The following is a 12,855-nucleotide window of genomic DNA, read 5'->3' as shown; positions in this document are numbered from 1 at the left end:
GGAACAGACAGACATGCTGAATCATAAAGAAAAACACCACACTTCATCGTCATCGACGGCTGGGACAAGCAGCCAGTTAGCTGTCACTCACTCAACTCTGCCGCGGCTTCTGCCAACGGCCGGCTAGCTACCCTGTCTGCCAGCCATCATGGCCATATATTTTCTCTTCGTCCTTTCCTTGCCCATCCATCCATCCATCCATACCATACCATCTAGAAGTACTGAAGTAGCTCAGCAGTGATCCACAACTACCAAAAAAAAAAGAGCTCCTCAGCTCCCAGGCAGACCATTCTAGTGTTGTCCGTACGGTTCTGTGTGTACGGTGGTCAGTGGGTGTTAGGACACACTAAACTAAGATTTAATCCATATTTTTAAAACTTACTATCTAGGAAATAAAATCCCAACATCTAGCCTAATAATCTAAGAACGACCAAATTTCTGAGCCCGCCAATCGAAGAGACCCCTTTATCTTAGTGGTCCAATTTTGCACTCGAAACCAAAAGGCAAATTTGCACGAGCCAAGAAACACGAGTGAGTCCTCTCTCTTCTCCCTGATCCATCTTCTCGATCCCTTTTTGTGCTGTCTCCTGTACAAGAACAGCATGACGATATCGGAGGTCTCGCCGTCCGTCCGTCTCTCTGGTACTGTAGTCTAAACTCTACTGGTTACTGAGTACCACCAGCAGGCAGCACAGCAGCAAGCATGGAACGAAGGCCTCTGCTCTGCTGATTAACAAAGGAATCTGGGATCGGTCGGCGATTCGTTGTCTTGGTCTTGGACCCCTGCCGCTGAAACTAGTCGATCTCGGCCATGCCCATCACGGCGTGTGCGTCGAAGCCCGACCCGGACATGTAGTTCCGGACCTCGATCCGGATCATCTCCTGCATCATCAACAGGAACTCCGCGCTCAACGGCGAGCTTGCTTGTGCTTGAGGTGTTGGCGGCGGCGGCGGGGATGGTTCGGGCTGCTGGTCCAGCCCTGGCAGGGAGAGGGACAACGACAAGGAGGTTGCTGGAGGAGCCTGCGGAGAAGGCGGCGCCACCGGGAGCAGGACCACGCCGCCCGCGCGCGGCACGGGGCGGTAGTACACGTGTTGTAGCTGCTGCTGGGAGGTGACGGCGGTAGAAGCGGCTGACGGCATCACGGTGGGAAGGCTCTGGTGGCTGGAGTCGCTGAGGTCGGACCCGGACGGGCTTCCGGGGGGCCCGTCGCTGCTGGTGCGCTTGAGCGAGCGCTGGTCGCCGGGGCCGGGGCGCGCATCGGCGTAGTACTCGCGCTTGCGCTCGCGCTCGCGCTTGAGCGTGGAGTTCCAGTGGTTCTTGATGGCGTTGTCCGTGCGTCCGGAGAGGAGGCGCGCGATGGTGGCCCACTTGTTGCCGAACCTGGCGTGCGCGCGGAGGATGGCGTCGTCCTCGTCGGGCGTGAAGGGGCGGTGCTCCACCCGCGGCGACAGCTGGTTGCACCACCGGAGGCGGCACGACTTGCCGGACCGGCCCGGGACGGAGCGGCTGATGAGGGACCAGTTGCGCGCGCCGTGGCGGCGCACGAGGCGCTGCAGGGCCTCGTCCTCCTCGGGGCTCCAGGGGCCCTTGATCCGGTCCACGCCGGCCTTGCCGCCGCCGCTGCCGGACGGGGAAGGCGACGCCGCCATGTTTTACTCAGAAACTGGTTCTTTAGTACTACTGGGGCGTGTACTGGTCGATCCGGATGAGATGCCAAGGATGTGGTGGAAGAGAAGGAAGAAGATGAGACGATCGGAGAGAGGTGGAGTCGGGAGTGAAGGTTGCAGACAGGCAGGGGGAGGAGGATATATAAACAGAAAAGAGGGAGACGAGACGACAGACAGATGGGAACTGGGAAGGGAAGGGAGGACTCCACCGCTCCAGCCGGTGGGAGGTCACCGCCTCACCGGAGCGGTGCGGAGCCGAGGTGCACCGTGCACAGGACAGGATCACAGGAATGCGTGCGTGCGTGGTGTGGTTTCAGATGGGCGGGCAGGAAGGCAGGTGGCAGACGCAGTTGGGGGTGGATTGGGTACAGCTAGGGATGAAAGTAGTAATTCGAACTGTTAGGATAAATTTAATATTTTAAAATAGATATGTATAAAATTTGATATTGATCTTTTTTTTATGTTATCAAGCACATTAGTACAAATACGAATAAAATATTATATAAATTGTTTTATGTTTTATTTGCTCCCTGCAACACAAAAAGTTGAAAAAATTATCGAAGTTATTTCCGAATCCATACCGAAGTTTATATCTATTATTTAAAAAAATATATGATGAATTTGAGGTTTACCTTTTATGAATTTTTAGAAGCTGAATGTTAAAAACAAGAATACAAATTTGTATTATAGATTGTATATCCTATTTATTCGCAATCAAAGAAAAACGACTAAAAACTGATTACCGAATAAATACCGTTTCCGACCGTTTTCATCCCTAGGTACAGCTGGCTACGGGGACACGCGTCCGCACGGCAGCCCGCTCACGAACCCCACCAACTGACCCATCCGTCCGTTGGTCGCTTGCGTGCTGCCGTTACGGCCGTGGGTGGGCTCACAAGAAAAAGAAAAGAATCCGGGACGAAAAAATCTCTGGGGGCTGGGTGGTGGTTGGCTTTGCGTTTAGTTTGGCAGGGACGTGGACTCGGAGAGCTGTCGCCTGTCGGTGTGGTCCGGACCGGCTAATCGGCTTTCTGTCCGAACGGCCATGGATGGCCCCTGCGCCGGAATATGTTTTTTTTTCTTTTTCTAAAATGGAATTAGGTGCTAAAGTGTCTATAGACTAGTCACTAGAACAATCTTCACGTTGCGGATTCGTCTGCCCTTATAAACGACCCAGTCGTCTATGGTAACTTCATTAACATTGAAATTTTGTCTTTAAAAATGCTAGTTGGGGTAGAGTTTGTGCGCATGTATTTTTAGTGATGGGTGTATACGTTTATTATAAGCGTGTGTGAGTTGTAGCGCGTAATTCTAAATCCGGGTGTTGCGATTAACGCATGTTTGGAAGTGCAATATTTATTTTTTTAATAGTTTTCCATACAATACCATGGTTTTATAGGAATGTACTAAAGTATTTTATATAACATGAGGTATTTGGTTGCTTCTCTAACCACTATGTTTTCAAAACCACGGTATTCAGAATACCTTGGTATTTTTTTGAGTAGTGGAAATTCCACTCCAATCTAAAGTTTTTATGACATGCTAGTCTAGATTTTGAACTAAACAATGTGGTTTACAACACTTTATCCAAACTGTCGGCACCCATAACTTTTGACTAAATAAGTGCCCCCTGTTTTGGGGTTTAATTGTAGATTTGCCCCTACTTTTTTGACTTTGCATGTTTGGCCTTGTTTTTTTTTAAAAAACTAATGTATACCCCTACTGCATTGGTTTTACTTGACGATGGTAAAGTCTGATAAAAAGAAAATTATACCCTTTCATCATTTGGATAAAGAATTAGCAATATTATATATATATATATATATATATATATATATATATATATATATATATAGCTATGAGAACAATTCAAATTATTTTGCAATAAATTGAATTATTTTTAAAATGAAAAAAAGTTGTTAGTAATTCAACTATATTGTCGAACATATTAGTAACATAACACCCACACCATATTAAGTATAATAATTATTTTGCAATAGTTTGTATATGTAACGAGTGGTACTACTACAAGGTAAAGGTTGATGTCCTTAGAGCCTGTTTGGATTCTTGTGGCAAAAACAATTTGCTTGCTAATTATAGCACATTGGCCTTCAAAATAGGCTAGTTATATAACTTGGCTAATTATTAGCAGGAGGGATGGCAAACTGTTTGCCTATTATCTATTTGAACTTGCTAATATGTGCTAATAGATTGTATAAAGAAAAAAAAAGACATCTATTAGTCAAGACTCCAAACATATCCTGACTAACTGTTGCTAGCTAATTATTTATCGGCTAATTATTAGTCACTGACATACAGTTAGACAGGACGATCCAAACAGGATCTTAGTCGTTCAGTATCAATTAGAAATCCGGTGATGTAACCGGTTCGAATACCATGTCCTACCTACAGCCAGTGATCGTTGGACTCAGGTGAGGTGCATGCATGCGTGCTCCGCTCATGATTTCGGAGCGGCCAGCGTTGCGCATGCAGACGTGTCCCCGTCCCAGACTCCCAGTCCCTGTGTGGCAGACGACTCAACGGCCACAGTTGGTTGCACTACCCGCCAGCCGCCACGCCAGGTAGTTGTCACCGCGCCGTCCGTCATTCTCTTGTTACACGCAACGCAACGCACCATCATCCTTTTTCATTAGTGCTGGCTTCACACACCTTTCAGTTTCAGTGGTGGATGATGTCATCAGGCGCCCGTCGTTAACAACCCAGATGTGGCACGCCGCAACTAATCGTCTCTCTCGTTGAAAAATAAAGATCGGAGGTTCGTTCGTCGTCACAGTGTTCTTTGTCGTTTGCATCTAGTATCTACTAGTACTGTACTATATATAAATATATTTCTTTCGTCCCATTTCGCTTCTGCCACGTTTTGGAAGAAAAATAAAAAACTGTGGCTGGCTGGCTGGTGAACGAAACGAACCAACCGAAACCGTCAGCCGCGCGGAGTTTGCACATCTCAATCCGCTTCCCTTTAGGTTCCGTAAAAGAGAAACACAGTTTGTCCGTTGCCCTTTCTTTTTTCATTCCTTTTTGTTTGTTTCTCTATTCACTGCGAAATATAATACTCTATCTATCTTAAAATATACTTCTTTCTAGTTTTTTTTTTCATCCACATTCAAACGAATGATAATTAATATAGATACACATATAAACTATATTCACAGGCTAATCGATTAATTCTATTTTGGAACAGAGAGATTACACAAACAATCATAATACAAGTACTTTAGTACAATAACATGAAAGTCATTTGTCTCAGCATATGCATAAGGCTATCCATAGCGGTTTTCTCTAAACTTTCTCCCTATATTCCATCATGATCTTGCTACATCACCACAATTCTCCTCCCTCTAAATCACCGCACACTGCAACGGTTCCCTCTACAACATCCCCTAAACTCGTTGTACACGTATATAATAAATTCTGTTTCGTGTACTTTCTGTACGAGCTGTGTCTTCCTCCCACCTCCCTTTGTTGTTGGATCCCAAAGCCATAGCTCTCAAAGCCTGTGTGGATGAAGATAGCGTGGCTCACATTTTAGTGCGAGAGACCCTCATTTCAGCGGGAGAGAGAACATGCCTCCTAAGTTATTTGCTTAATCATAGGAGTATGCATGCATACTCCTTTTGTTCTATGATAGACATCGCCACCTACAGAGTTATTTGCTTGTGTGCCCTTATTAAACGGCAGGCTTCTCCAAAATACTCTCATATAAATAGGCTTCGCTGATATACCCTTCTCAAACCGTGTCTCCACCTGAAAATACCCCTCCATCCATTTACAAAGGTAAAAACCATTTCAACCAGTTTAACAACACCTAAACTTGAAATTATAGCATCAGTCAAGGTTCGAGTCTTGTTGATCTTTGTTTTTTTTTCTTTTTTTTTATATTTTTCTGGTACACCCTAATAATAATAAAATTTTATTCTAAGAATCCAAACGGGGCTTAGGGTATTCGAGGGAAACCTACGTTTAATGGAGGCACACAACCAAATAAACTCCCGTCTACGTGGTCCACTAGTTGCACCCCCCGATCGATAGGGAGGTTTTGCCATGCGTGAGCTGACTGACGACTGCGATAACCTCAGTCGCTTGATTGACCGCTGACTCTCTCCTCACTACAGTACATGCCAAATCTTTGCTTAAAAGAAGGGTAGTAGATCGCGTGTGCTAGTACGCATTTGCATGCGCGGTTCTACCATGATCCATAGTATACTTCTTGTGTGGGCGCTCTTTTTATTTTGGCCCCACTAAATAGGACAAAAGATTATTTATACGTTGATTGATGCATTCAGGTCGCCACTCATCAAGGGCAATATAATAATCCATGTTGCTCCGATGACCTGATGAACAATTGCCTAAAAAACATCAGAATCGTGTCGTATGTGGCTGTTCGCTTCAAATTAAAGTCGATTTGACTGCTGAAGCTGTAATTCATAAAAACAAAAATACTACATAATTAATAGAAGCTGGTATAGATTAAAGTCAAACTAACTGTGTGGGATAACCTCAAAAACGAGTTGGGAGAGTCAAACTGCACAACGGAATAGTGTGTATCCCAACGTGCCGTTGTGCTAGAGGCAGCAACCAGCAAACAAATGGAACGGAGTCGAATAAAATTGAGTCTTCACTAGAAATTTTATTAGTACTCTATGTACCGTTGAAACTACTAAATTTTCTTGTCAGCTACCATAAAGTTTTTCTTCTTCTTCTTATCCCTTAAGGTAGTACCGAGTACCAACGTATTTCCGTTAGGGTGGAGTCTAAGTTATCACTACAAATATGCATTTGCCCTTTGAATAGGAGTAAAATTTCGCTGAACCCTAGTTTGGAAATCTAAATACCCAGAAATCGAATGAATAATATTATGGCTTGTTCGGTTAGCTCTCAATCCATATGGATTGAGTGGGATTGGATGAGTTTAAATCCCAATCAAGTCAAACTTCTTCAATCTTATCTAATCTATGGGTAACGGAATTAACCAAACAAAGTCTTAATTGGATCGTCCCACATCCCTCATCCCTTCCCTTCTTTCTCCCCTCCCCACGTCCCCCGCCCCCTCTGTCGCAAACGCCGCCGCCGTCGCAGCCGACTCCATCGTCTCCCCAGCTAGGATCATAGCGTTAGCACGTGCTATATGCTAGTTTCTTCAAAAGAACATCATAAATTTATTTAGTTAAGTAATCTATAGCCACCAAAACAAAACGATGTTTCTTTAATAATCTAGGGATAAATTTGACTATTAATACTCTAGCCCTCAATTGGTTTTGATGATACGATGAAGTATAACAAACAACGTATATAAGCTAAATATTCTTAAACCGCTGGCGCTCTTCACAATCGTGGTAGTAACAATAGTAATCCGCCTTCATAGTAAGCCATTAAAATCAGCACTATACAATATTTATGGTATGAAACAACAGTGTCGCTCAAGAAAATTCCGTTCCGTTCCGTCGCTGTTGTCGTGGCTACGGCGGGCAGGGAAGTGAGAGAGTAGTAGTATAGGAGTGGAAGCCAGGCTGTTAGGGAGCGCCTCCCTGCCAACCGACAGCCTCCCAAATCATTCATTCATATCCGGGACACGTCCTCGGCGACAGAACCAAGAGCCAGATCCCAGAGCGGCGAAATCCCATTTCGATCCGCCGAGCAGCTTCCTGCTCCGGATTCCGGAGTGAGTCCTCGACACACGACGAGTCATCAGTCACCTCAGCATTTCTTTCGACAAAAAAAAGAAGACAAAGCGACAAAAGGAGGCAAGACACTGCATGCAGTGAACGGCCGGCATGATGGATGTGGTGTGGTCCGCATCTCCTTCCTTTCATTTCCTTTCCTTTGCATTATTTGGTGTTGTAATCTCTTGGTGTTGGTGTTGGTGTCTCGATCCATTGAAGATTGGAAATTGTAAGGTCAAACTGTGCCGCCCTAATGGTCTCCACTAGAGTTGGAAAAAAGATCGAGCTTAGGGGGTGTTTGGTTTGCCCATGCTAAAATTTAGCCCCTATCACATCGAATGTTTGAACCTCCGTTCGGGGTATTAAATGTAGTCGGATTATAAAACTAATTTCTCAGCCAAAGATTAAAAAGTGAGACGAATCTAGTACAGTTGGTTGGGTCTATATTTCATACTCCTATTTGAAAGTCAAACGCTTGATGTGACCCGGGCTAAACTTTAGTCCACAGAACCAAACACCCCCTTAACGAGTTGGCTCGGGCTTCCAGCAGTTCGACTCGATTCGGACCGGCTCGACGCTCAGAATGAGCCTGAGCCGAGCTTGTTCTTATGGCTCATGAAATAAGCGAGCCAACTCGGCTCAGCTCGCGAGCTAGCTCGTGGCTCGACCAACAACAATTTATTACATAAAATTCCAATTAGCATATAATATTAGCACCGAGTAAACAATTAATTTATATTATTTGAGATTACTAGACAAAATTAATCTATTTTTGATATTATATTAGTAATATATCTATTTTACTAATTTAAAATATATTATTTATAATATTTTTAAGATTTTATATTATAATTTAGAGAGCTAATTCACGTTTATGGCTAAGCTCGGCGAGCCGGCTCACGAGCCGAGCCGGTTTTTTAAGCTCGTCAGATGAGCAAGTTAAGCCGAGCTTGACTCGTTTCATGACCGAGACGAGCCGAATTTGGCTCGACTCGCTTCCACCCCTAGTCTTCACAAACAATGAACCAACATAGAAATCGAAATCGTGTTTGTTTTGTCCCCAAAAGGTAGATTATGACATTGCTCACCTTATTTTTGTTTGGGAAAGGAATGTCACTATCGTCCTCGAAATTGACGTCTCATCTTGCCCGTGCACTTCTTTATGCACGTTTCACACGGTTCAGGTATTGTATTCGAGATGGATAAACCGTTGGAACGAGAAGAAAGGAAAGCAACACCCAGCCTGACGCCGAAAAGAAAATGGTAGCAATCCTCTCGGATTCAAACGATGACCAGACTAGCTTAGGGTGAAAACAGGCGGATATATCCGTCGGTATCGGATACGGATAATACAAATATCTACTTTTTCGATAAAAATTCGGATATATTTTTATATTCGGGACGGATACGAGTAATACCAGATAGTGCTGCTTCGGATTCGGGTCGGAAACAGAGCGATGACTACTCGGTAAATACCTAGATATTCGGGTCGGATGCGGATACCCGTTTTTTTCTTTTTCTACATAATATAGTATACAATCATAACTTATGAGTATGAAATCGGATGAAGATAGAGTTTATATGAAAATTATAGAGCTCGAAGAGATCTATAACTTTGTAGTACATCACATTTTTGTTTAAACACACCTTTAAGCCAAAATCATTGAAATAATGTTCAAATTTATATCAAATTAATAGATTTTATCATTTATCATTTTCATGTGGGGACTTAAGGTTATCTCTACGTGGGAACTTAAGGTGTTATCTCCATGTGGGAACTTAAGGTTATCTTTTCATAGACTATTTATTAGTATTGGTAACATATTTGTAATTTTCGATCGACGATGCAAGATCTATAAGATGCCCGCGTTTTTTCCATTTCGCTTTCACTTATTTGTATGAGCTACATGTGAAATCACTATAGTATCCAAGTTTCACCATAATCAGTATATTACTTTATCATTTTCATGTGAGAACTTGAGTTATCCTTGTACAGAATGTTTATTAGTTTTTTAACTTATTTGCAAATTTTGAGTGGAACTAGAATATTTTAAGAATTTAATGCATTTTGATTATTTTCTATAGAATAATAATAATAATAATACATGTCGGGGACCATAATTAGGGGTACCCTCAAGACTCCTAATTCTTAGCTGGTAACCCCCATCAACACAAAGCTGTAAAGGCCTGATGGGTGCGACTAAGTCAAGGATCGGTCCATTCGAGAGACCCGATCACGCCTCGCCCGAGCCCAGCCTCGGGCAAGGGCAGCCGACCCCGGAGGATCTACCTCTCGCCCGAGGCCCCCTCCAGCAACAGACATACTTTCGGCTCGCCCGAGGCCCAGCCTTCACCAAGAAGCAACCTTGGCCAAATCGCCACGCCAACCGACCAAATCGCAGGGGCATTTAATGCAAAGGTGGCCTGACACCTTTATCCTGACGCGCGCCCTCCAGTCGACAGAGCCGAAGTGACCGTAGTCACTTCGCCGCTCCACTGACCGGTCTGACAAGAGGACAGCGCCGCCTGCGCCGCTCCGACTGCTGTGCCACTTGACAGAGTGAGGCTGACAAGCAGCCAGGCCCGGCCTCAGGCGCCATAGGAAACTCCGCTTCGCCCGACCCCAGGGCTCGGACTCGGGCTCAGCCCCGGAAGACGACGAACTCCGCTTCGCCCGACCCCAGGGCTCGGACTCGGGCTCAGCCACGGAAGACGACGAACTCCGCTTCGCCTGACCCCAGGGCTCGGACTTGGGCTCAGCCCTAGAAGACGACGAACTCCGCTTCGCCCGACCCCAGGGCTCGGACTCGGGCTCAGCCCTAGAAGACGACGAACTCCGCTTCGCCCGACCCCAGGGCTCGGACTCAGCCCTGGCCTCAGCCGACGGTCTCCGCCTCGCCCGACCCAGGGGCTCGGACTCGACCTCGGCCTCGGAAGACAGACTCGACCTCGACCTCGGAGGGGCCTCCACATCGCCCAACCTAGGGCACGGACCGACCACGTCAACACGAGGCGCCATCATTACCCTACCCCAAGCTGACTCAGGCTACGGGGAACAAGACCGGCGTCCCATCTGGCTCGCTCCGCCAGACAAGTAATGATGGCGCCCCGCACGCTCTATGACGACGGCGGCTCTCAGCCCCCTTACGGAAGCAAGAGGACGTCAGCAAGGACTCGACAGCCCCGACAGCTGTCCTTCCGCCAGGCTCCGGCGCTCCTCCGACGGCCACGACACCACACGAACCGGGTGCCAAAACCTCTCCGGCTGCCACGATGGCATGTACTTAGGGCGCTAGCTCTCCTCCGCTAGACACGTTAGCACACTGCTACACCCCCCATTGTACACCTGGATCCTTTCCTTGCGCCTATAAAAGGAAGGACCAGGGCCCTCTTACGGAGGGTTGGCCGCGCGGGGAAAGGACGGGACAGGCGCTCGCGTGAGGCCGTTCGCTCCCTCCCGCGTGGACGCTTGTAACCCCCTACTGCAAGCGCACCCGACCTGGGCGCGGGACAAACACGAAGGCCGCGGGATTTCCACCTCTCACGCCCGTCTCCCTCTGGCTGCCTCCCCCCTTCGCGCTCCGTCTCGCGCCGACCCATCTGGGCTGGGGCACGCGGCGACAATTTACTCGTCGGTCCAGGGACCCCCCGGTCTTGAAACGCCGACAATACACAAATAGCCTCAGAACTTCATGAATTTTTACGAAGACGCAACATATATCCACTTATAGTTCTCAAAAACATTTGGACTATAAAATCCAAAAGATGCTAGTGTTTCTTCCATTCCACTTCCACTTATTGCGTGAGTTACACGTGAAATCATACTATGTATCGAAGTTTTAACATAATCAATACTTCACTTATCATTTTCATGTAAGGACTTGAAGTTATCTTCGAATATAATGTTTATTAGTTTTGGTAACTTTTTTTTACAATTTTGGGTCGAAGCTAGTGTATTTTAGAATTTAATTATATTTTGATGATTTTATGTAGAAAGAAATTAATAATGCACAAATAGCCCCAGAAATTCACAAAATTATATAGAGGTACAACATATGGCCACATATAGTCATAAAAAATAATGGGACCATAAAGTCCACAAGATGGCAATGTTTCTTCTATTTCATTTTCAATTATTCTATGAGTTACACGGAAATCATTATAAATATATTCAAGTTTCAACATAATCAATACTTCACTTTACCATTTTTATGCGTTAACTTGAGGTATCTTCTTATAAAATGTTTATTAGTCTTAATAATTTATTTGCAATTTCGTAGTCGAACAAGAATATTTTATGATAAGCAATTAATGCATTATCCGACAAGTATCCGATATCTGACCAAATAATATCCGTATCCGTCACTTATCCGCCCGAATAACTATCCGTATCAAATCCTAAATCCGTTTTAAATACACTAGAGTAGGATACAGGAGGATGGCCTACTATCCGTTCGTATCCGTCCGTTTTCACCGCTAAGACTTAGCAGACTTTGATTTGTAGCGACTTCTGTGTAATAATGTTAATTGGCGTCTACTAGTTAGGCGACTCGCTCGGCTGTGGGCTCTACAATTATTGGAACGTCTATCTGTTCAGTGTTCACTCGTACTACATGCATGCGGCAAATCAGGGGGTGTTTGGGAACAAAGTTTTTCTGCAGTTTTAGAAGAATACTGCAGTATTCTCAAATACTGCAGTATTATATACATAATGGTGTTTGGCAAGCTGGGTAAAATCTCTGTTTTTAAAACTGAAGTATTGCAAATACTATAGTTGTTTTAAGGCATTCTAAACTTAGCTCTGGACCTCAGTTTTCAAAACTGCGGTATTATAAACTACGGTATTGTCATAACTAAAGTATAGTATAGTATTTTAAAAACTGTGGTTTTCAAAAACTTTGTTACCAAACAGGGCCTCAACTTTTCGCCGGCTTTGAGCATGCTGCAGTTTTCGGAGAGGTTTCTTGTTAGCGCGTCGGTTTCAATCAATTCCAGGAGGTGGAGGACTGGAGCTGCCGCGCCGTTTTAGAGTACAAGACACGGTTGACCGCTTGATTTCGATCTCCCATCCGTCCTGGCTTGGCTGCAGTGCAGATCCATGCACAAGCCTCCTTCATTGGCATGATGTCAAGCTCAAGACTCCAACCGGCCGTTAAACTACTGCTAATTGTAGTTTAATTTGTCTTTCATAGCACTATCCCCTATCCCCTGTCCACATCAAAACGTCGCCCCGAGAGCTAACCGTACGTCTCGTCGTGTTGTTGTTACGACTAACTATCATAAACCTGTTACATCGCACTATTGTGTTGTTAAATACCAAATCTGGCAGAACTGATAGTGCGGTCCAAGGGCAGGTCCTTCGGCACCTCGACATTCCAACTTGTTTGCCCAGATCATCCGGGATTATTATGGACTATCCGCCACCCGAGCCGACCCCAAGGTCCTGATCGCCGCGTGCAGACCATAGGGTTCGCTAGTATTTTGCCTGAAAAGGTGCCAA

At 45.3% G+C, this 12,855-nt stretch overlaps 1 protein-coding gene across 1 annotated transcript; it reads right to left on the bottom strand.

Moving 5' to 3' along the window:
* Window positions 1–516: 516 nt before the first annotated feature.
* Window positions 517–1,740, bottom strand: LOC100502222 (uncharacterized). The gene has a single exon (NM_001196699.1). The coding sequence runs from the start codon at window positions 1,651–1,653 to the stop codon at window positions 796–798; it is 858 nt and encodes a 285-aa protein (NP_001183628.1). The 5' UTR covers window positions 1,654–1,740; the 3' UTR covers window positions 517–795.
* Window positions 1,741–12,855: the final 11,115 nt, after the last annotated feature.

Source organism: Zea mays, chromosome 2, assembly GCF_902167145.1.
Source record: "Zea mays cultivar B73 chromosome 2, Zm-B73-REFERENCE-NAM-5.0, whole genome shotgun sequence".
Lineage (NCBI taxonomy): Eukaryota > Viridiplantae > Streptophyta > Magnoliopsida > Poales > Poaceae > Zea > Zea mays.
This window is presented reverse-complemented; position numbering and strand designations above follow the sequence as displayed.

Excerpts from the sequence above, each read along its gene's own strand:
- LOC100502222 (NM_001196699.1), bottom strand. The coding sequence starts at position 1,653 with ATGGCGGCGTCGCCTTCCCCGTCCGGCAGCGGCGGCGGCAAGGCCGGC.